This window comes from Zootoca vivipara, chromosome 16, assembly GCF_963506605.1.
Source record: "Zootoca vivipara chromosome 16, rZooViv1.1, whole genome shotgun sequence".
NCBI classification, from domain to species: domain Eukaryota; kingdom Metazoa; phylum Chordata; class Lepidosauria; order Squamata; family Lacertidae; genus Zootoca; species Zootoca vivipara.
Window position 1 is genome coordinate 18594566 of NC_083291.1, and position 24262 is coordinate 18618827.

The 24262-nt window shown below is 40.6% G+C and overlaps 1 protein-coding gene across 7 annotated transcripts in view; it reads left to right on the plus strand.

Annotated features, from left to right (window-relative positions):
- NRG1 (neuregulin 1) overlaps positions 1-23193 on the plus strand; it is a 184390-nt gene extending 161197 nt beyond the window's left edge. For 3 of the 7 annotated variants that reach the window (XM_035140857.2, XM_035140860.2, XM_035140861.2), the window contains 7 exons: positions 777-835; positions 7587-7610; positions 12574-12676; positions 15711-15837; positions 17691-17821; positions 19543-19746; positions 21745-23193. In XM_035140857.2, coding sequence (XP_034996748.2) covers positions 777-835; positions 7587-7610; positions 12574-12676; positions 15711-15837; positions 17691-17821; positions 19543-19746; positions 21745-22399 — 1303 coding nt within the window. In that variant the 3' untranslated portion in view covers positions 22400-23193. Of the gene's footprint in view, positions 1-215; positions 284-776; positions 836-7586; positions 7611-12573; positions 12677-15710; positions 15838-17690; positions 17822-19542; positions 19747-21744 lie in introns of all 7 variants that reach the window. The other 4 variants (XM_035140858.2, XM_060268758.1, XM_035140859.2 and 1 more) reach the window with 2 other exon arrangements.
- The last annotated feature ends 1069 nt before the right edge of the window (positions 23194-24262 follow it).

Consider the following 24262-nt stretch of genomic DNA (forward strand, 5'->3'; position numbering starts at 1 on the left):
TTCCAAAACATCTGGAGAGCCAAGGTTTCCTATGCCTGATATAGAGTGTCTATAAAACAGACTTGGATATTTTGTCTTTTTCCATTATTGTTTTTTTCTCCCCCAGATGTCTTTGCGAGGAGTTTTTATGTTCCATAGGAAACAGAGCAGCATTCTCTCTGTTTTTTTCTGGGTTTTGCTGTTTTTCGATTGCTGACCCCGCTTTTGCCCTTTAGGTGCCTACATGGATACACTGGGAAAAGATGTACTGACGTTGTGCCCATGAGAAGCCAGAACCCAGAACGTATGTTGTAAAATAATATGGAATCTGCTTTCTCCTCCAACTGCAGCAGTCAAAATCAGTGTCACTTGGTGTTTTCATCCTTCAGTTTGAACTGGGTTCTTTTTCTTCTGCCTTGGGCTGTACATTGTCATATGTACATTATAAATCAGTGCAATATTTTTTCCCCTCTTCAATGCAATTTTTCCCCATTATTAAAACTGCAAGCTATCCTATATGTGTTCTGAAACTTTGACATAAAAAGAAAGCTTGCTGGTGTGGACTGATCTCATTTTTGCTGTAAGTGTATAACAAAAGTGATGTTTTCATTTGGAATGTTCACCTCAGTTCACTTCACTTTTGAGCTTTGATGGCAGCGATAAACAGAATCGGTTGCTGGAGATGAACACACCAAGTCCAGGCCGTGCACACTAAAGAAGCTTCTCTCTTAGCGTGTATTCACCTCTTCTCTTTTTCTCTGTTTTCTCTACCTTTTTGTTTTTGTTTTTACTCTCAGGTGCCCAAATGAATTTACTGGTGATCGCTGTCAAAACTACGTAATGGCAAGCTTCTACAGTACGTCCACTTCCTTTCTGTCTCTGCTTGAATAGGAGCATGCTCAGTCGGTGCTGCTTTTCTTATCGCTTCATCTTTCCTCAGATTTTTTTTTTTAATCTGTTAACCAAATGGATTACACAAACTCTGGTGTAGATTTGCCTCTGCCTTGTTTGCATGGAAAAGTGACGGCACAAGAAATTTCAAGAATTCAACTAGATTTGAGTTGGCAAGATTAGGCAAATTGTAATGGTACCTCAACAGTTGAACTCAGCTGCTGCAATATGAAATAAGCCTAAATAATAAATAAAATGTAGCACTGCGCTAATGGAGCCACACCCATATGCCAAATCCAACACAGAGCTAGGCAAACTTAAGCCCACTGAAACCAGTTAGCTTGAGCAAATTAGATTTCAACCATAGTAGTTATCCAAAAAAATAACCATGTAGCAAGCACGTTTTGAAAGGTGAATTTAGGTGGTCCGATTTTATCAGCCATGACCATGTGAAAAAGCATGTAAGCTGAGATACATAAAGATATTTTATATCACACTAGTCTTTTTTCTCAAAGGGTGTTTAGCTTCAAATAATGTATCAAAAAAGGTATGAAAATATCAAGAGCTCTGCAGTGTCCCTCAAAATCTCACTAAGCATTTAAAGTACCGCCTTAGATGCCAGACAATTTTTTATCCTAACAAGGATTAAAAAAAACACCCTCATATAAAGCTGAGACTGAGAAAACCCCTTGAATGTCAATAGAAATATAATTTTATATGTTCTTATAAAATACTGGATCCACTCATGGAGTGAGTGTCCTATGTTTGTGCTAAGTTGTACAGTTTTCCCCCCTAAAACTAACTAGAAAAGATGGAACCAACTAATATACTGTATGCTAGTTCAGTTTAATTTCCATTAGTGTACAGCGTGCACTAATACAGTGTGGACATACAGTTCCAACTTCCTCATCTATGAACAAAAATGTATATGAATAATCTACAGTAACCCTCCTAAGTATTGCCTCTCACGTATTTCAAGTTTTCTGTTGGGAATGGAGGTAGTTAGATTCCACATTGGCCAGATGTTTATCTTAAGTACTAAAAAGCTCATTTCTATAGACTCTATGTCATAGTGCTTTAAAAGTTTTCTTGACAATTGTATTCCCCAAATAATATGAAACTATTTTCTAATTTATTTTCTATTGCTTTTTTTTAAAAAAAGTATTTTGATGGTCAAGAGTATATGAAGACATAATATTAAAATAGAGTTGTTTGCCTAATTAGATTAAAAGATTGAATATTTTATTCATTTGCTGCATTTTATGTGTTAGCCATTAAAATAATTGATTTTGACTTGAGTGTTGCTCTCCTAAAATATAGACCTAAATAGTTCTACTTACGTAGACCATTACTTCTTTTGAATTCCAGATCACAGTTACTGTGGACAACAATGAACAATGTCCACTCACTTGCGCAACAGAAATCCTCTTGCCCAACAGAACCCCTGATTTGTCTTCTCTTTACTCTACTCCCGTCACCTGCATATCCCTCAAAATCTTCTCCAGAGCAATTTATCAATTTGTTAAATTGCTTTCCTGCCATTCATCTGAAGACCACAGGGGCGATTCAAAACATAAAAATACAAAATGAGAACACAAAATACATAATGATAAAACAAAAACAAACCAAATAATCCCTCTTCCACAAACACATTTTAAAAGGCTATCAAATGTTAATCCAGTGTTTCTCAACCAGTGTGCCTCCAGATGTTTTGGGACTACAGCTCCCATCATCCCTGGCTAGCAAGACCAGTGGTCAGGAATGATGGGAGTTGTAGTCCCAAAACATCTGGAGGCACACTGGTTGAGAAACACTGTGTTAATCAGCCAAAGGCCTGGTTACAGAGAAAAGTTTTTGCCTGGTGCCTAAAGATATGTAATGAAGGGTCCAGGTCAGCCTCTTTGGGGGAGGAGATGAAGGAGAACCCCTGTTGCATGAAGGGGTCACTTGCTCATGCTACATAGGATTCCACCCTTTATATTTACATAGAATGCATGCACCACACAACTTTATTGATAATGCTTTGTAATACAAACATATGGGACGCGGGTGGCGCTGTGGGTTAAACCCCAGAGCCTAGGGCTTGCTGATCAGAAGGTCGGCGGTTCGAATCCCCGTGACGGGGTGAGCTCCCATTGCTCGGTCCCAGCTCCTGCCCACCTAGCAGTTCGAAAGCACCTCAAAGTGCAAGTAGATAAATAGGTACCACTCCAGCAGGAAGGTAAACGGCGTTTCCGTGCGCTGCTCTGGTTCGCCAGAAGTGGCTTAGTCATGCTGGCCACATGACCCGGAAGCTGTACGCCGGCTCCCTCGGCCAGTAAAGCGAGATGAGTTCCGCAACCCCAGAGTCGTCCCGACTGGACCTAATGGTCAGGGGTCCCTTTACCTTTACCTTTTAATACAAACATACATTTCCTTTTTGTATGTTACAGTGAATCTCATAGTGAAATCCTCCCACTATAAAACACATGGTGGTCAACACTGACCCATTTTGACGGATATACAGTGCTACGTTTTGGGTTTTTGTTTCTAAGATGCTCTGCTATGAAATGTCTTAAGATATTTTCAAAGCCACACCTACTCCTACTTCTTAGCTCCCTCAAATTCTGAGAAGTTTGAACAATCGGAGAACCATAGAATATTAGAGCTGGAAGAGACCCCAACCCCCTGCAATGCAGAAATCTCAACTAAAGCATAATTTAGAAACAAATTTACAACAAGAACTAAAAAGTGCGCTATGTTACTATAAACTGCAAAGGGCAGAGCCCAGAAACAGTATTAACTGATGTGGCCAATCCATATTCTCTATATTTTTATTCAACCTAATGTAGTTCAAATATGGATATTAAATAGAGATGGATGCCATTCATGTGCTAGATGTTCTATCTTCAACTGGGTTGAAAATATATGAATAGCAATTTTTATTTTGTTGGCATAGAGAATTCCATCATCAGTGTTACCCTGTTTCTCATATTTTAAGGCATACCCATAAAATAAGCCATAGCAGGATTTTTAAGCATTCAAGGAATATAAGCCATACCCCGAAAATAAGACATAGTGATAAGCGCAGCAGCAATGCCGGCCACGGCAGGAGGAGGAGGAAAAAAATAAGACATCCCTTGAAAATAAGCCATAGTGTGTTTTTTTGAGGAAAAAATAAATATAAGACGTGTCTTATAATATGAGAAACACGGTAGCTAGCCATGAATCCTAAACCCATGGCCAGAGAGCCAGCAAAACTATGAACATGTTGATCATTATTTGGTTTAAATTTACATAATTTTGGTATATGAAATAGGGTGTTTCAAAAAGAGGCAGCACTTTGTTGCAAATGTCTTAAATATTGCATTTGACATTCAAAGTTAAGACTTTATTATGTTAAATATGAACGTACATAGATGGTATAATCCAGAATGCAGCAGCTAGACTGGTGATTGGGAGCAGCCGCCGAGACCACATAACACCGGTCTTGAAAGACCTGCATTGGCTCCCAGTACGTTTCCGAGCACAATTCAAAGTGTTGGTGCTGACCTTTAAAGCCCTAAACGGCCTCGGTCCAGTATACCTGAAGGAGCGTCTCCACCTCCATCGCTCTGCACGGACACTGAGGTCCAGGGCCGAGGGCCTTCTGGTGGTTCCCTCGCTGCAAGAAGCCAAGTTACAGGGAACCAGGCAGAGGGCCTTCTCAGCAGTGGCACCCGCCCTGTGGAACGCCCTCCTACCAGATGTCAAAAAGAAAAATAACTACCAGACTTTTAGAGGACATCTGAAGGCAGCCCTGTTTAGGGAAGCTTTTAATCTTTAAGAAATTAGTGTATTTTAATATTTCTGTTGGAAGCCGCCCAGAGTGGCTGGGGAAACCCAGCCAGATGGGTGGGGTATAAATTATTATTATTATTATACCAGTATTTCCTAGTTTTAATCATAGCTGGATTTTTATTATTATCATCATCATTTATTATAATTATCCTTATTATCACAGTCAACATGATTGAAAGCTGTTGGACAATGAGCCATCACCACATGGGCACAGCTGACTTCAGAAACTGATAGTTGTGTGTGTGCTGCCAGAAACGTGCAAAAAGTGCTCAGTTGAATCTACATTCAACCCTTGCATGCATTGGGTGCTGTACCCCTCGTGGTGATGGATTTTGTTCACTGTATTTAAAGTAATGTTTTGTTGCTAATGTATCACAAATGATGAAATATAAGAGAACAGGAGCAGAGTAAATTAGAATACATATATAACAAAGCATGGCTGTCTGGGTTCCTTTTCTAAAATCAGGGGAATGTTACCATGAATATAAAATATAAATTGGAATGCTACACATATTATTCTGGAGTCAGAATGAGCGGTGCATGTTTTGTTTGCATGCTTTTTGGCCATGGTTTACCTGCCAGAATATATTTTCTTTAAGTACCGATCTCCCATTGAATTATTTCAAATAGAAGCTGTCTGAAATGAGTTACTTTCACTGGAATTAATTTCCATTCAGCCTGCCCACCTTGCCTACAAACTAGTGTAAATGCAGTAATATATATGCATGAGCATGTCACTAATTCTATTGAAGACTCAACCAAGCTTTCTATGCAACTAATATATATTGTTAGTAGTGTTCATGTAGGCATGTAATACTGGCTCTGTAGGGGGAAATCTATGAATTCAGATTCGTTTAACCCTTAAAATGTTACTGATTGCTGGGAGGGCAAATGATCTCTGCCCCCCCCACTCCCTTACCATGTATAATTTTTTACCGTAGGTTTCTAAAACAGGGTAAATAAATGTTGGTCTTATTTAAACACAGAGGGACAGAATAGGTGGTTGTTTTTAAAGATGTATAGTGGGGATCCAGAGGTAAGCAGAGTAGTAAAATTTTGGTGCAGGAAATAAGGATTAAATGTAATGTGGGCAACCATATGTTTTATTAAAATATGCTCTTGTGCACGCTACACACACATGTAACTATTGTTAGCCTTCCAGACTGTATCAGCCTGTCGAAGTGCTTTTTTTCTTTTAAAAAATGTTTAGGGGTACTTTCCTTTTCCTACTCATATTGAAATACTGCCCCTCAGTGTGGTCAAACTTAGATTCACAAAATGTTTAGGGGTATGCGTACCCCTGCATACCCCCAGAAAAAAAGCACTGGTCAAAGACAATTTCAAAGGATCCATATAAACTAACACCATGGGTACTATTATTTAGGTGTTGCTTCATTGATTAGCCAGAGTACCAGTGTGATAGACCTAAGCACTCCAAAATTTGCTCTGTCTAATTCACTCCCACTCCAAAATTTGCTCTGCCTAATCTTGTCACAAACACCAGAACATTTCGACTGTGCTGAAAATTACTGGGGATACAACTCATTTTCCCGTGTTCTTTACATTTCCAGTTTATAATAAAATGTAAAGAACACGGGAAAATGAGTTGTATCGCCAGTAATTTTCAGCACAGTCGAAATGTTCTGGTGCCATAATGTTTTGCAATGAGGAATGCTGTTTTTAAAATGAGATCCTAGCAACTCTATTCCTATTCAGGCAGTTTCCTCTGTTCCTTATTCCTCTTCTGAGGCTTCCACCCCAGACGATAAGATAAAGTAGTGTTTTTCACATTTGTGCCTTTAAAATATAAATCTACCTAGTTGACCAGCATGTGAAACCAATTAGCTCCACAAGGCAATGGACAAGGAAGATGGCACTTTCCTTTCAGACGTACCCACTGTGAAAATGTAACTTGGTTCTATTTTAACTAGTAAACTCCCCGTGTTCAAATTATCACTCTGTGTAATAGACTGAAAGTCAATTTGATACAGCCCAGTGTAAGAAGGAAATATAGAAATATAAGCAGGAAGATGTTGCCCTGCTAGAGTCACTATTTTAAATGCCCACTATGAGTTACAGGCATACAGACTAACAGATTTCACATATACGGTAGATGTTTTTCATAGCTGCCAAGTATCCCGTATCCGCCGGGAAAACCCCTTTTTTCTTACCGTTTCCCGGCGGTCTCCCGTTTAGGTTAAAATCCCGGTATTGTCCCTTAAATCAGCTTCGGCCCGGCGGCCATTTTTCTGGTGCCGCTTTGCCCTTCTATGGGCACCAGAAAATGGCGGCGCCGGCGCCGGAAGTCGCTTCCGCGCATGACCGGAAGTTGCGTGACGCGACTTCCGGTTGCGGTTTGCCCTTCTATGGGCATCAGAAAATGGCGGCGGCGGCTCCGGAAGTCGCTTTTACGTGTTTCCGGTCATGCGCGGAAGCGACTTCCGGTGCTGCCGCCGCCATTTTCTGCGCGCACTGCCGATCCCGGATCTTTACGTCCGGAACTTGGCAGGTATGGTTTTTAGATCCACGTGATGGGCAGATGGTACAATAGCCAGGCGTTACAACAAACAGTTCAAATAGTCCATCACCATAATATATCAGAAATATATTTAAGGGTTCACATATACTGGTGTATTCACCAATGTTCTTCCAGATTATATACGGATGCCAGTGTGTATTTGCTGTAAACAATCATTTCACAAATGGACACAAGAGCCTGCCAAAGCTTACATGAACCTTGCCACACTAACCTCATGCCATTTGTCCTGTCTCCGTGTGCAAACACCAAATAGATATAATATCCATGTGTAACTTGTTTTTTTCAGCACAGTGAATTGCTCTTTTCTGAAACTCTTTTCCTTTTTCTTTCTTTTTATGTCAACTTTCTGCATTGGCAGAGCATCTTGGGATTGAATTTATGGGTATGGACCAATCATTCCTTTTAGCTTGCAGATTTTAGACCCTGAGAGATTGAAAACCTTTTTATTTCCCCCCCCCTTTCAATTCCTAACCAACTTCCTTATGCTTTAGAAGGGATCATACAGCTATAACAGTTTTTGCCAGCTCCCTATCTGCACTTAACATAAACACGTATAAACTGTGGGTTGTTCTTGAGGTCGCCATAAAAGACTGGAAATTTACTTTTCCTGTTCGAGTGCTTGGCTAACTTGCTTTTGCTACAATCTAGTATTGCTGCTGTGCCATTTCCATCTGTCACATTGGTTGATGGAAAACCTTTCGGAAAACGAGAAAGAATGGCCATTCTGTAGAATGGCAGGATTACTGTGCCCCTATTTAGGGCATAGGAAAGCTGTTTTGTTAGGAAAAACTTTGAAGCTTGCACCATTCTACCACCACAAATCCTGCTGAAGTGAACGCTTTACTAGAGGATTTGAGGATTGCAGATTGAAGCACTTGTGGACTTAACTTCTTCCATGTATTTGGCAGGCGTGGGCAATGCCTAGCATGTGAAGCAAAACCAGGTAAAACACAGGCAATGTGAGGCAAAGCACAGGGAAAGTGGAGCAGGCCTAAAGCAAGGAACATCTGCAGCAGTTTTAGTACAGACCAGAGACCTCAATTTGAAGCCTTTTCACGTGACTTGCTGTGGCCTATTGCTTTGCCAAAAGGCTTTTTGCAGGATACGTATGCTATCCTTGGGTCCCCTGTTTTTTCCAACAGCTTGGTGACTGTGCACAAACAGCCTACTTGACATTCTTCTTGCTCCACGTCGGGGCCCTCTGTGGGCTCAGATCCTGATGTCATTAAAACAAGATAATGTTCTCTGTGATAATGAATATACATGTTGTGTGTGCTGCACTGCTTGTGTTTCTGAGCACCAGCCCATAATGTAGTATTGGAAGCACCAACGCTTAAAGAGAATTCCAGACTACTGGAGCGTGCAAACCGCAGGAGAGATTATTTGTAGCATGAAAGGACGCACCTGCTTGATGATTTTGAAAGTAGGATAAGGACAATAAAAGCCTTACACTGGCCACCCCAGTGTAGTAGTAGTAGTAGTAATGCTGCAGGAGGAGTTTTCAGCACAGCGCTAATCAGATGCAGCAGAATGTAGATGAGGTCCATCTGTTCCTCATTATCAGCTGGGTGATGTATATTCAGATTTACATCCCCATCCAAAGTCTACTACAATCAACCTGTAACACGTACAGCTGGAATGGGGGCAAGTAAGCGTTCTTCCTCATGGCACCCACTCCTTGCAAAGCTGATTGGTGATTTTGTGACTCTTTCTAAAAGGGTTCAAAAAGTGGGGGAATGGTTTTATGGAGGGTTTAGGGTTGCCAGACTCAATAGAGGACAGGACTTCTGTGCCTTTAATCGCCCCTGCTCTCTTTTGAGTCTGGAAACCTTAAAGAGAAACCAGCAGACCCTTTGTTTAATTTCCAAGCAACGGGTCTGCTGGTTTCTCTTTAAGGTTTCCAGACTCAAAAGAGAGCAGGGCAATTAAAGGCACACCAGTCCTGTCCTCTGTTGAGCCTGGCAACCCTAGGAGGGTTTGCAAAACATTTCCTCCATTTTGGCACCAAGAGAGAGTGGGCAGGTGTGAGAATGAGCTGCATGGTTATAAACTTGTAAATTGTCGAGGACATTGCAAGAGGAAGTGAAAGGACAAGGAAGGGGAGCGCAGATCCACCAGGAAGGACGTTTGTAACACATTTGTTCAGATTACTGGCTTTTAAGTAATAATAAAAGCTTTCCAGAAAATATCACAAGAAGATACACAGTTCACCACACGTAGCATGTTGTATGCCTTGAGAATGCCACACAGCCTGAGAGACTTCTTCTTAATAAGACAGAGGCTGACTTGAAACAGTAGCAAAACGGTTTAAGTTTTTACAAATGTTTTCCAGTCTTTTCCATAGTCACAGCCATGTTATATCTTAAGCTGGACATGGGATTGCCACCAAAGCCAGCATCCCCATGAAACAGCCTCTGCATGCAGTAATATCTAGGAGTACTTGCCACATGGCAGTTCTGCATCATGCAACACATTATTGCAGGGAGAGATTGCCATAGGTGATGCCATTGGCGATGGTATCCCTGGCGTTGGTGTAACCGTAACCCTGGTCTGTCGTGGGCAGGAGGGAGGAGAAAACACTATTTTCACAAGTTAATAACTGATAACTACAAACAGAATTCTATGTTAACCCTTTCTGAACTGCACTAATTAACCGGATTGCATTTAGCATGACCTTTCTGTCTCTTGTTGTATTGTAACATTATAAGACTCCAGGTGCTTGGCTGCTCAATCAGTGCTTACAGGTGAGCATAGGTTAGGAGTTATGCTGTATGTGAAATCCCTTCAAACTCTGCTTCAATCTTATTTTCAAGCATTTTCCTTCACTCTTTTTTCCAGTTATCAAGCATGCTGTGCCAGGCTTGTAGTTGACTTCTCAAACTTTTAACTTTCTCTTTCCCTTCACTTCCTCTCTTTTTCATCTCTCCCATATATTTGTGATTGCTTCCCTACCTTAACTTCCTTTCCTTGGATTTTTATTTGTATAATCAGTTCAATGTTCTAGTTTTCCTTTTCTCACAAAACTGACCCTTCCTTCCCTCTTTTAATAAGTAGTGCTATTAATTTTTGTCTGAATATGTCCAGAAGCCTGTTAACTGATGTTTACATTGGGATTGGCTTGTAGGAAATAACTCCTCCGACAATAGGATGCATTGTATCATAGAGATGAAAGGGGTTTTTTAAAAAAAAAAAAATCCAGTCTTTGTTCATAGTGAATTTCAAGCTGCACTATTTCTTCGAAGTATCTCTCAGAAACAAACTAGACGATATCCACAAAGTGTGTGTAATGGCTCTCATGGCTTTTTTTTTTAATTAGAAAAACTATTTTCAGAGGGGTTATGGTTGTGGGAAGGGAGAGAGAGTATGCCCGTGATCCTCTGTGCAGTCCTCAATGACTAAATCCCATTGAATTTAATTCATTTTAAGGAACGTAAGAGATCACAGCAAAAGGGGCAATACCAAATCTAATAAAAAATGAAGCAGTCTTGCTAGAGAGCCTAGAAATCTCAATTATCCATTAAACATTTTGGTAACTGTTGTTTAATCTATGATACAAATAAAAGTCCACACAGGCAAAGCCTGAGGATAAAAGATAAGTGCAAGAAAAAAAAATCTTCATTTAATCTATTTGTCTCGAAAGAAATGGGCAGAGAAAAAAAATCACTTAGAAAGATGTGCCATGAAAAACAAAACTATCTATGCAAAAACACCAGTGCACATGTAGAAGCCAAACTCTACATTTCCCAAAATGCCATGAAAGGAAAGCAAAATTTCTTCCAGGCACAGTCAGCACTTCATGGAAGTTCCTTCCTCCCAAACTGATACTCCACAGCATATCAGCGCATGCTGCCAATTGGTCAGTGCCCACTATGATGTAATCAAACTATATGCTGGGTCAATGTCTAAGCAAATATTTATGCTCTTGGGAGCAACAGTGACGGCAGAGGTGAAGAATTTGGGACCTAACAGGCTAGTGCCAGAAATCAGTTGGAGAGAACAGACTAAGGCAAAGCAAGTCCTAGCAGATGTCTTATCTGCAAACATACAAAGATCAGCAGACCAGGAAATTGCCAAACACTAACAGACTCTTAAGCATAAAAGTTGCAGACTTTCAGATTCTGTCCCATTGATGGTAACCTCATTTCCCAAAGAAAACGAAGTTATTTCCCCCCCCCCAAAAAAAATTAAGCATTCATGTTTATCAGCAGTGCTCCATTCATTCAGGGATAGGGAACCTGTGATTTTCCAGAGGTTGTTGGACTACAGCATTCCTGACTGGCTGAACCTAGTGGGAGTTGGGTGCAACTCCTTGTTAGATCCTCACACCTTGGTTACATTAATTTTGTTCTATCAGGATGATGTAACAGTTTCACAATTTTGTACTGAACATATAAACCACAAAAGGAGTACAGTAAAGGAAACAAAACGTTCGGGCCCATACTAGCTACATGAGGCCAGTGTACAGTTAGTATCAATGTTCTAATTGTAAGGTTTCCTTTGTTCAACATACAAAATGATGTTTTGCCGAGGGTGACAGACAATGGAATGTGGTGGGTTTTTCCCAAACCAAACATTTTGTTTGCCCTAAAAATTACTTAATAGTGATAAAATACCATTTGAGTGAGATCATTGCAGTGGAACAGATCTTCACGCAACTGTTCCTTTTGCTACAGTTATGACATTTGAGTAAGCACAGCAATATCTATGTGATACAATGCATTGCTGCCTATTGCAGCAGCCACTCTGAGGCCAGTGGAAAGAATTGGGGTTAGCAAATAAACAGCATTAGCAATCCTCTAAAAGCGGTGCAATTTTCACCGGTGGCAAAATTGCAAGCCAAACTCAAAAGGACAATGGTAACTTTTCTCATGTAAAGATTGCTGTGATCTAAGTCAATACTGGAAAAGCAGCAGTGTGTTTTAAAATGCCAAATAAGAAAGTGGGGAGAAAATTGCTGGGTTCGGGGGAGAGATTGCTGTAAAGCTATCTTCATCCAGCTGTCTTTGCAAGGAGAAAAAACCTGTTTCTACACTACATGCATTGTTGCTCTATCAGTGCATTTTACTTTTCATAGTTTTGTAAATTTTAATTAAAATTATGTTTAAAAGCAGAATTTTTGAACTACAAGTACAAATTAATTTGAATTATATTTATTTTAAACTTCATATTCCTCCATTCCCTAGTATTGCATTTAGATCTTAATTTCTACACTTAAATTTTGTATGGTGATTGTGAGATTGATTTCACTGTGTGAGATTGTAAAATAACGGTTTGTGGCATTGGTTGCTCGGTCTTTTATTATCTAGTGTACATTTTGTAACCACCTCCTTTTTGCCCCTTTCTAGAAGCTGAGGAACTCTACCAGAAAAGAGTGTTGACAATAACTGGCATCTGCATTGCTCTCCTAGTAGTTGGAATCATGTGTGTTGTGGCCTACTGCAAAACCAAGTAAACTTTCCTCTTCCTTTCTATATTTGTGTTTATCACTGAGGGATCGGGCCCCTGTCAAAACAAAAGGCTAAGAAATGTCCTTGCAACTGTTGATGCAAGTTAAGCAGCTAAATAAACTCAAGAATTTATTTGCAGCCTTATAGTGAAGCTAGAGTGTGCTATATTGTATATATTGTATAAACAAATTCCTATGGAGATGACCCCTCAGAAGACTGTTGTTGCTATTATTGTTATTGTTATTATTATTATTATTATTATTATTATTATTATTATTATTATTATTATGCCACCCATCTGAATGAGCCACTCTGGGCAGAATGCTGCCTTCAGATGTCTTCTGAAAGTCAGATAGTTGTTTATTTCCTTATTTCCTTGACGTCTGATGGGAGGGCATTCCACAGGGCAGTTGCTACTACCAACAAGGCAGGTAGTTTACTGGGATTGTTTGTCCATAAGGAGATGATCCCTTAGATTTTTCTTAGATTAATCTAACTCATGACCCACTGAGATAACTGCCTAATTTCCCATTTGTCCCATTTGTTCTGAAGGGCTTCAGAATTAAAATTCATTAAGTTAGAAAGTTCTTAATCCTACTGTAGGATGACTCCCGAACCAGGTTTAAATTCAAAAATCTCATCCAAACTATACTAGCTCAGTATGTTAATAATGAATGTCAAAATGCATGTCAATAGGTAATTGATCTGCCACCCCATGAACTGCCAGACTTAAATATTCAGTTGAACCACAAAAGTCTTATTACTTAAGATTGATTACTTCAAACAAAAATGGCTTCAAAGCTGTGTTGTACACCTGACCCATAGTTAAACTCTGATCTATTTTTGTGCCTCTTGACCAGGCATCCCCCCCAAAACTGCGGCCCTCCAGATGTTTTGGCCTACAACTCCCATGATCCCTAGCTAACAGGATCAGTGGTCGGGGAAGATGGGATTTGTAGTCCAAAACATCTGGAGGGCCGAAGTCTGGGGATGCCTGCTCTTGACATTCTGAAATACATATAACCAGTCTGAACATAACCCTCAGCCTAAATTGCATGGCAGCAGCTGGACTAGGGGAAGAGCACTGGGGTGTGAACGTCATTCTGGGAACCTGCACATTTGCTCATGCTAAGCCATGGGCTGGCTAAATTTTACATGCAGAATGGGTCGTAATCTAATTGCAGTGTTTCCTAATCTGATGACAGAGCCGCACTTCTTTGCAAACTGAAAGTGGAGGTGCACTTCGTTCTTAGAAAAATATAGGAATTTAAAGCATATAGGAATAAGAATTGCTTATTCTTAGAGCAGCCCATCCTTGTGTTTACTTGCTGAGGGTAGGTAATTCTGTTTCATCTCTGTACTGGAAATGGGCCATTTTTTTTTCTGCACATGAAGGGCACTCACTAACAAAAAGAAACACAAAAGCAAATCACTAAAGGGAAACAGAAAAGAAAAAAGTATTGCAAAAACTAAATGCGCATTCTGTTCCTTGCATCAGTGCCTCGTCATTGAATTAACTGCTGTACAGATGGAACATTTTGGAAGAGTCGGGGTTCTGGGATGTCACCTTATCGCTTTATTAACATTGCCACTGGAAATGCCACCACCGCTTTCCTATTTAATGAAATTTAAGTAAGAAAAACGCATACACTTATCTTGCAGCTAGTAAAGGTTTTAGTAAGGGATCATTCAGTCATTTCCTGCTATGAGAATACCTATTCTTAATCAAGGGAATGTCAGCGTTAACCTTCGTGCACAGAGTCAAACCAATATAAATATACACTATAATATTATTTGTTCTGGTGCTAACATAAAGCAGATTTCTTCGCTGCAGCTGTATCCCTTGACTCAGGTGAATTTGCAATTGATGCAGAATCCTCCTCCCCACAGGCCAGCGAGTGATTCAGCATTTTCTGTGACAGCAGAGCTTGGGGAAAAACTCAGTAAAAAAACAGTTGCATCTTTCTGAATGGAGTTCATGCCTTAAAACCATAAGAATTACAACCTTTTGATTTTACTTTATTGATATTTACTTTAAAAGCATTTCTAAACAGCTTAAATTTTTAAAATATATGACTGGTGTGCAAAAAGACTTTCTTTTCTTTTCCTTGCACAGCTAAAGTGAGTACAAGTCCACAGCTGTACATTGCATTGCATTGCATTGCATTGTAGGCTGGAATCAGTTTAACCAGGTTATTTCAGAAAAATGATAAGATGCACAATAATTCAGAATAAAGCCTGTGCAACAAACTAGCTGCTGCAAATGGTGCTGTCCTGTAAAGATAAGTGATAAGAGCAGGCATCCCCAAACTGCGGCCCTCCAGATGTTTTGGCCTTCAACTCCCATGATCCCTAGCTACCAGGACCAGTGGTCAGGGAAGATGGGAATTGTAGTCCAAAACATCTGGAGGGCCGAAGTTTGGAGATGCCTGGATAAGAGCATTGTTTTCACTGGATTGTAAGGGACCCAGAGGGGCATCTAGCCCAACTCCCCGCAGTGCAGGAATCCTGCCGATCCCTGGGTGGGTTAACAACCAGATGCACTGACCCAATCTGCCACCTGAGTTTCCTAGAGCCCACCTATTAAAGTCATAGGCACACTGACAAGGGGAGAAACATGATCATACTCCATAGAAAGTCCTTGTGCATTATGCCAAGCACCTTCCAAAACATATGAAGTGCACATTTTGGATAGAGACGAAGAAACAAGGGTGAATGTGAATAGATAATGTATATGTCATAGGGTCTTGCTTTTGAATTAAAATCCATAGCTGCCCCCCCCTTTGATCTCAAAAGAGCAACAGACTGTGAAAGTTTCAGAATGGCAATTCATTTTGGAAGGTTTTCCGATAAATCTTGTCTCCTCATAAGCATGACAGAGTTCTGGAAGTCCTGAACCCTTCACGTCCTATAGCTCTTGCAGTTTCTTGTCGTTCAGATAATCCATGTATGGGATTGTGCTGGTCAGATATGGTTGCACAGCAGAACAGCTTCGTCCGTTAGACTATTAAAGCTGTTCTTTATTTGAAACGCAGGAAACAGCGGAAAAAGTTGCACGACCGCCTCCGGCAAGGCCTTCGATCTGAGCGCAACCATAGAGTCAATATGGCAAATGGGCCTCACCATCCTCACCCGCCGCCAGAAAACGTCCAGCTGGTGAATGTAAGTTTTACACAAGTGGCACCGCGAAGTGTCGCTCATCACTTCATCACCACTTTTTACTTGACAGCCATTTAATCAGTTATCAGATAGAAATGATAAGCATGCTTCCCTCTCCCCCCAAATAACTTGTTACTCTACCACGACTGCCTAAAAAAGCAATTGTAAGAGTGTTGAACGTTTTCCAATGTAACTGGTGTGCCAACCTGAGTAAAATATGGGGGGAGGCTAGGTAAGCCCCACCCCGTATAATCGATCACAAGATGTGGCACATGCACACCATTTGAATAACAATGCCCATTAACTTTTGGCTCAGCCCCCTCAAATATTTTATGGGGACCTTGGGGGTAATCCTAAGGCTCTTTGTCAGGGAGAAAGGTTTAGCTTTCTATAATTACAACACCAAAGGTGATTTCTCCTCGTTTTTTCTAAAGCATCCTTCTCCGATAACAGCACATCAGGCCAGAATATGGACTGGCTTTCTCCTAACGCTCTGGCCAACCAAGGGTAGACTTCTGAGTAGGGGCTATGGATATATTTTGACTTCCCTTTTCAAATACTTTCTCTCTACACCCATAACTTTAAAAAAAAAAAAGCTGGTCCCCTGAATTTTAGTGGTGAGGAGGCAATCTGTTCTTAAGTTCTTTGTGAAGTGTGTTAGGGGCAGCATAAATTTCTTGTATTTTTACAAAATATTTAGTTTGGCCATCATTTGGGGACTTATATAGGAACAATAGAGTCTGAATTCTGGAATATTCTTTCCTAATGGCTCAAAAAAGCAATTGGCAGAAGAAATAGTTTGCCTGTGTGGTGCCTAAGTAACAGGCATAGTTTGTCTACAAATTGGCTCTCTCAGGGAATGATGTAATATGATAAATATCTGCATTGTTTAAACACACAGAACAGGTGAAATCCTTTGTCCACTGGAATTGGCAGCAAAACTCTTATTGACTAGTTTGTAAGATGGAGTTTCAGTTGGCGTATTCATAAATTTTAATTTTGCATTTCTATTCTACATAAACAAATTAAATACATAAATATATAATCCTTTTTGACACACACACACACACACCCAATTTTGGATCTTAATGTAATGATTTTCCCCTCTGCATCTCTTTCATAACTCTTATTTTTATAAATCCTTTGTCATAGTTCAAAATTTTACTAGAAGTTTTCTGTCAATCCTACTAATGTGTGTGGATGCGGGTGGCGCTGTGGGTTAAACGCCTAGGGCTTGCCGATCAGAAGGCCAGCAGTTCAAATACCCGCGATGGGGTGAGCTCCCATTGCTCGGTCCCAGCTCCTGCCAACCTAGCATTTCAAAAGCACGTCAAATTGCAAGTAGATAAATAGGTACCGCTCTGGCGGGAAGGTAAACGGCATTTCTGTGTGCTGCTCTGGTTCGCTAGAAGTGGCTTCGTCATGCTGGCCACATGACCTGGAAGCTGTATGCCGGCTCCCTCGGCCAATAATGCAAGATGAGCGCCGCAACCCCAGAGTCAGTCATGACTGGACCTAATAGTCAGGGGTCCCTTCACCTTTACCAATGTGTGTAATGGTTTACAATAGCTTTTCTAATAAATCATAAACTTTCCCCATTCTTTATTAAAGACCTCCTGAGGTCTCAGTGGGAATATTCAAGCACATTAACTTGGCAGACCAAATGATCCCCCCATCTTGTACATAGGGTTCACCTGACACGCAAACCAGCCACTGGTGGGGGGGGCCAAGAGGGAGGGGAGAAAGGCCAGTTACACAAGTAGAAGCCCTTCCATTTAAAGGACACATTGGGTGAATCCCATCCATGATGTATGAGTTGTGCTTACAAATATGAGTTATGTCTCCCTTTTATTTAGCAATATGTATCAAAAAATGTAATATCCAGTGAGCATGCTGTTGAGAGAGAAACAGAGACATCATTTTCTACAAGCCATTATACCTCAACGACTCACCATTCCACGACGGTCACCCAGACACCTAGTCACAGGTAGGAGGCTGAAATAAAACCTACATTCTCTCTGTTCTATCAAAGCAAAAAAAGGGTTTTTGTTTTTTTAAAAAGAAAAGGTGCATCTTGATAAACTTATAACCATGATGGATCTTTCCTGTGATTGCAACAAATCTTTTATCACAGAGACTTTTACCGGTTGCTGAAATGTTCACATATTCCTTAGTCTAAACCATATTAAAAAGCAGCTTTTGTTGGCTATGGGGAAGGCCTAAAGCAAGCATCAACCTTCCATGATTTTAGAGTCCATGTCTGTTGCAGAAGAGCTTTCCAAACTGTGTGTCGTTACAGGTTAACGTGTCGGCCGGAGTGCGTAGGTGTTTCACACAAACGCTCCCTACGCTCGTCCCAGGGCTGGAAAGGGGTTAGTTTAACCTCTGGTTTGCTAGTAAAACTGAATTACTGTATCTCAAAATGATGCATGTCTAAAAAGTGTGTCACCAATGTGAAAAGTTCGGAAAGCTCTGTGCTGCAGTAATCTCACACCTTGATCACACTATTATTGTTAATGACTAATACATCATATGAGTAACAAGGTAATCAAAGTAACAAGATAAATCAATTTTTTGTTCCTGGGATGTTACAATTCTTCTTTTGAATAATAGATTAATTGCTATTAAGTTGTTGTGCGAAATTAGGATATGCAGATATCACCTTCTCAGTGATGCTTCCAATGAGAGCAATGTAGAGCAGCGTAATTCCTGCCCGATGTGTGACCCGCAGAACTGAACATTTCCCACCAACCATATTTAGCTTCTTGCCATGTGCTTGACAACCCAGTTTTCTTACAGAAAACTATTAGTGGCCCCCAAATCCCCTTGGACACTTCCATACATGGGTGGGGGCAGGCAGTTCAGCTTGGTGGGTCACTGGTTGCGAAGATCTGGCCATTTATTCCTTTGCATGATGGCAAAGCCCACTTACCTGGGAATAAGCCCTGTGCACTTTACTTCTGCGTAACCCTGTATAGATACTGTAAGGTGTTACCACAGTTTACCACTCAAGGCTAGATGATCACACTCACGTCCAAGTGTCTTCATCTTGCCTTTAAAGAAATTTTAAAAATCTGGTGGACGCTAGCCAGGCTATTCAGCTCCGTAGCCTATTTTAAAAACCATTTGCTCTTATTTTGTTTAATTTACTGTTTTTTAAATGTGTGTATTCCTCTCCAGTGGTTTTATTTGATAAGAGGTAAGCTACAGTATCCCCCCTCTCTCCCACAGCAACCCTTTCCCCTCTTATCTGTGGGCTGTTTATCCAACAATTAGGTTTTAATGAGGATGTGCAAGACCGTTGGTGAAAAGCTAAATATGGTGGGGGTCATGCGTGTACTGATATTCCGAATAAATTCCAAGTAAATATGCTTTTAGTGAACATCATGATTTATTCAGAGCATATAATTTCTTATTTGTTCATATAATTTGGCTTTCCTTGACACAGAGCAGTACCATTTGTTCCTTTGTATAACAGTAAAATCTTGAAGACTATGTCAGTTGAAGGCTGAAAGTTTCAGGGTACTTCCCCCCCCCCATTTTATGTACATAAGTAGGTTTTTTTATTTAAAAAAATTATCTTCTTGTTCAGCAGCATTAGAACTTTACCTCTATGCACATTCCTGGATCATGCATTGCTTAGTTTTCTCTTTCCAGTGTTAAATTTTAAAATATTCTCTTCCCTTCTTCCCAACGGCTTTTTATTAGTTGGAGCAACGGTCGGACCGAAAGCATAATCTCTGAAAGCCATTCTGTGCTTGTGAGCTCCTCAGTTGAGAACAGCCGGCATGCAAGTCCGTCAGGCCCCCGAGGGCGTCTCAATGGCATTGGAGGGCCACGGGAATGTAATAGTTTTCTCAGGCACGCCCGAGAGACACCCGACTCCTACCGCGATTCACCACACAGTGAGAGGTACCTACAGCCAATAATTCGAAAGGTGTGACTATCTGGGATACAAGCAGGCATAAATGAGTTCATTTTTAAAACTGCTTTTTCAGTCTTTCAAGAAATCCTTAGGTTTTTTTGATTGTATGTTTGTTTATTCACCTCAAATTCAAAACTCATTCATAGATGGGAGTTGGGGAGGGGGAGAGAGAAATTCTAAGTTGAGAGCAGACTTCTTTATAAGGGGATTTTATGATCTTCTGAATTATTAGCCAAAGATGTTGATCCCTCCCATGGCACAATGTCTTTTGGAGGAAAGTGCAGCTTCAGTGCAAATGCAGCCTAAGTAGACTGTGAATAAAGCAGGTGATCAGAATAACCAGGAAAAGGTTCCTACTAGGAATTATGAAAGTCTGGTCTGCTTTTTCCAACCTCCAGCTTGATGCACCATGTGTGTGAGAGAGGTGTGCTTAAACTGTAACAGAAATACACAGCCTTCTCCTTATTTTAATAAGAAATTTCGGTTGATTTATTCTCAACCTCTTTCAAAGAGCAAAAGATCCCTTCCCTCAGTTGAGAAGAAAACTCCACTCACTTTAAGATGCCACTAATTGATGTCGTAGTCAAAATTGCCGCAATTCAACCATATATTTAATGTGCATCAATTCCTATTAAGAGAAATCCGGAATATAGAATAAGCATCACTGAATTATTGTTTATGTGACTATTTATTATCAGAGTAGGGCCCACTTGGTTCTTCTCCAGGAGGTCTCTATTAACTTCCTTTCTGGAAAGCAGATACAGTGGTACCTCGCAAGACGAAAATAATTCGTTCCGCGGGTCGTGGCATCTTACGAAAAATTTTGTCTTGCAGAAACAAACGGCAGACAGCAAAAAAAGAAAAACGGGGGGGAATCGTCTTGCGAGACGCGGCCATAAAAAGCTTCGTCTTGCGAGGCAACAAAGAATCGCTAGGCGCTTTCGTCTAGCGAGTTTTTCGTTGCGCGAGGTACCACTGTATCTGGAATATGCTCCCATGACTCATACCCAGCATGGCACAGCAAATGGAAGACACACATGGAGGAAATAAATCAATAGTAATGATAGATACCTAACTAAATCATATAAATGTGAGACACGCACCTCTGAATAACCTTTGCAGTATTATTTGCATGTGGTCATATAGAGATTTCTGAAATGCTGAGGGGCCTTACAGTAGATTAATTAACTGGGAAGAGTGCTCCCATTGTGCTTCTATTCTTAAACTTAGCCTTGAATCCTTCCGAATTCATATGTAAATGAGAACCATGATGAAGATCCTTGGTGTAAAACCTTGTCATTCCTTTGACATCCAGACAACCAATTTGCACTTCCCAGCCTTGAAATCTTTCGGCGCTAAAGATTAAATTTTCTCTTCTCTGAATCCGATGGAAATGAATATCGCTGGAGATCTTATCTATATTTCATCAAGGGGTTGCTATTAATTTTCATGAAAACTTGTGAAACTGAGGAACATTAATATATAAAATTTAATTATACTTGCTAATCGGTTTTGTCTCAAGCCAATTTGGTTGTACAGATTTGGAGTTTAGGAATGCAAGTATTTTATTTTAGAAAATGAAGAAGTTGTATCACTGCAGCCCCACTAATTTAATTCAGTATTACAGTCATACCTTGGGTTATAGCTGCTTCAGGTTGTGTCTTTTCGGGTTGTGCTCCGCGCCGAACCCGGAAGTACCGGAACGGGTTACTTCCGGGTTTCGGCACATGCGCAGAAGCACTAAATCGCGCTTTGCACATGCGCAGAAGCACCAAATCGCGACCTGCAGAGACGCGTGTGGGAGGCACGTTTGCAACCCGCAGTGTTCGCAACCCGAGCATCCACTGTAGTGGCAATTTGGCAGGCTGTGCGTCAGAATCCAAATGGCTTGGGAACCTCCAAGAAATTTATTTTTCTTAATGCTGTCACGTTTTTGTTCTTTCACTTAATTCTTCTCCAGCTCAATTTTATCTGTACTTCTTTAGGTACGTATCTGCAATGACAACACCAGCTCGCATGTCACCTGTAGATTTCCATACTCCAAGTTCTCCAAAGTCGCCTGCCTCAGAAATGTCTCCACAGGTCTCCAGTTTAACAATGTCTGTCCCTTCTGTGGCAGTCAGCCCGTTTATAGAAGAGGAGAGGCCTCTCCTTCTGGTGACACCACCCCGGTTACGGGAAAAATATGAGCATCACATACAACAGTTCAACTCCTCTTACCACCATAACCCCGCGCATGAAAGCGGCAGCCTGCCACCAAGTCCGCTGAGGATAGTGGAGGACGAGGAATACGAAACCACACAAGAGTATGAACCGACGCAAGAGCCCCCCAAAAAACTAGTCAACAGTCGGAGGGCAAAAAGAACAAAGCCCAATGGCCATATCTCCAATAGGTTGGAAATGAACACCGACACAAGCTGTGAGAACAGTAGCTCAGAGAGTGAAACAGAAGATGAAAGGATAGGGGAGGATACACCTTTTCTGAGCATACAAAACCCCATAACAGTCAACCTGGAATCAGCTACTGCATATCGACTGGCTGACAGCAGGACTACCCAAAACAGTCGGTTCTCAACACAGGAAGAATTGCAAGCAAGATTGTCCAGTGTGATAGCTAACCAAGATCCCATCGCTGTATAAGAGAGAGAGAGAGAAAGAAACACTTTAAAAAAAAAAAACCCACATAGATTCACATGTAAAACTTTATTTTATATATTGAAGTACTCCACCTTTAAATTAAAAACAATTTATTTTATTTTAGCAGTTCCGCTATTAGGATTAAAAATGACAAAACAGGAAAAAAAACTTTTATAAATTAAATATATAATGTATATACAAAAAGTGTTATGTGCCATATGTAGCAATTTTTTTACAGTATTTCAAAAATGAGAACGATATCAATGGTGCCTTTTTTGTTATGTTATGTTGAGAGCAAGTTTTGTAAAAGTTACAAGTGATTGCTGTTCCACAGTATTTCGCAGAAGTCTCTAACATTCTGGGTTATTATCTTCCCCCACAACCTCTGCCCACAACCCGGCCCCTTTTTTTCTCCTTCGTGCATTGCATTAGTGGCGACTGGCTGTACAACCTGCAAGAATTGCAACAGTCCCTGTGTTTGCTTGCTGTAGCCCCTGATCAAAAACGTTCTGTACTGGCATAGCTACCTAAAGAACAGAGCACATGCCTTTCTTTTATAAGAGGTGGTTATATCCTTACCTTGTATGAGCTGGGTTTTGTCTGCTCTCTCACAGGACCACGGTTTGCTTTGGGAGCCTTGAAGAAAATGGTAGATCCAACCGTTATGCCATTGTTTACGACAGGCCAATACCAAAAGATAACAAAAGACGTAAAGCTATATTGAATATTTGACAGAAATACTGTGGGCTTTAAGTTTAATATAATTAACCAAGAATCTCCCTGAACCTCTATAAAAATTTTTTTGTAATCGTGTTTCTTTGAAACACAAGTTTAGGCTTGCTTGATCAGAAAAAGTAAATGCGTCATAATCCGGGAGCAGGGAAGTCCTCCTGTGCAATCAACTTTGAAATAAATGGGATCTATGTCATAGCCCTTTTGACCAACTCCTATTTATTTCGGTGTGGTTTATGCAGGAGAACACCCTGTTTGCATTGTGCCCAAGGTAAGTTGCTTGAAGTTCCTGGGTAAAATATTAGAGCAGCTTTTGTAACCAAACAGAAAAAGGGGGACTCATAGTGCGGGGAATTAAAATGCCAATGATAAAACCACATTCATTTTGAACCTGTATTTGTACCCCTACCATGGAGTGAAATGTGGTGCACTTCAAACAGGTAACTTTTTTTTACGTTCAAACTGGAAAACAAATGTCTATTCTACCGGAGGGGGGCGGGATATCTCTTCCTTTGCAATCATTGGGACTTAAACATGCTTAATTTGGGTTAGATTTGGATTGAGCCCAAAACTGCCATTGCCAATACAACTTACATACAAGATGAAACCCAAATGAGCTAGAATGAGAGGTCTGGTGGGGAAAGGCTAAACATTTAGTTAAACAGAAAGAAAATGTTGATCTATATTGGTTTTCTTCTAAGTATCTGTAAGGCAAAAAAATGGTACATTTGTCAAGCATGCATTTTGTTAGATAGATAATGCCACTAATCTAATGACTTTTTTGCCCCAGTCACCTAGAAGGTGAGCTACACGAGACCCTATGTTTAGAGAAAAGGAGAGTGCAAAAGGGGATCGTCTCCCCACATCACTTTTCACCTAGCCAAACTTATTCCTTAGAGCTCAACTGAGGATCAAAGAGCTGGGGGTAGGGGAGGCTGTATGGAGATATGCTGGAGGTAGCCCTCTCCTCCATTGTATCCTTAAAGTGTGGGCCTGATTTTAATGTGTGAGTGAGGCAGTCTCTGGTTTAAACAAATAGTTACCCCACCTAGTTTGGTCCTTAGGCACCAGGAATAGAGTTATTTCAACTTCTCACTTTACAAGCCAACAGCCCCCTGTTGGACCTGAGTTTGG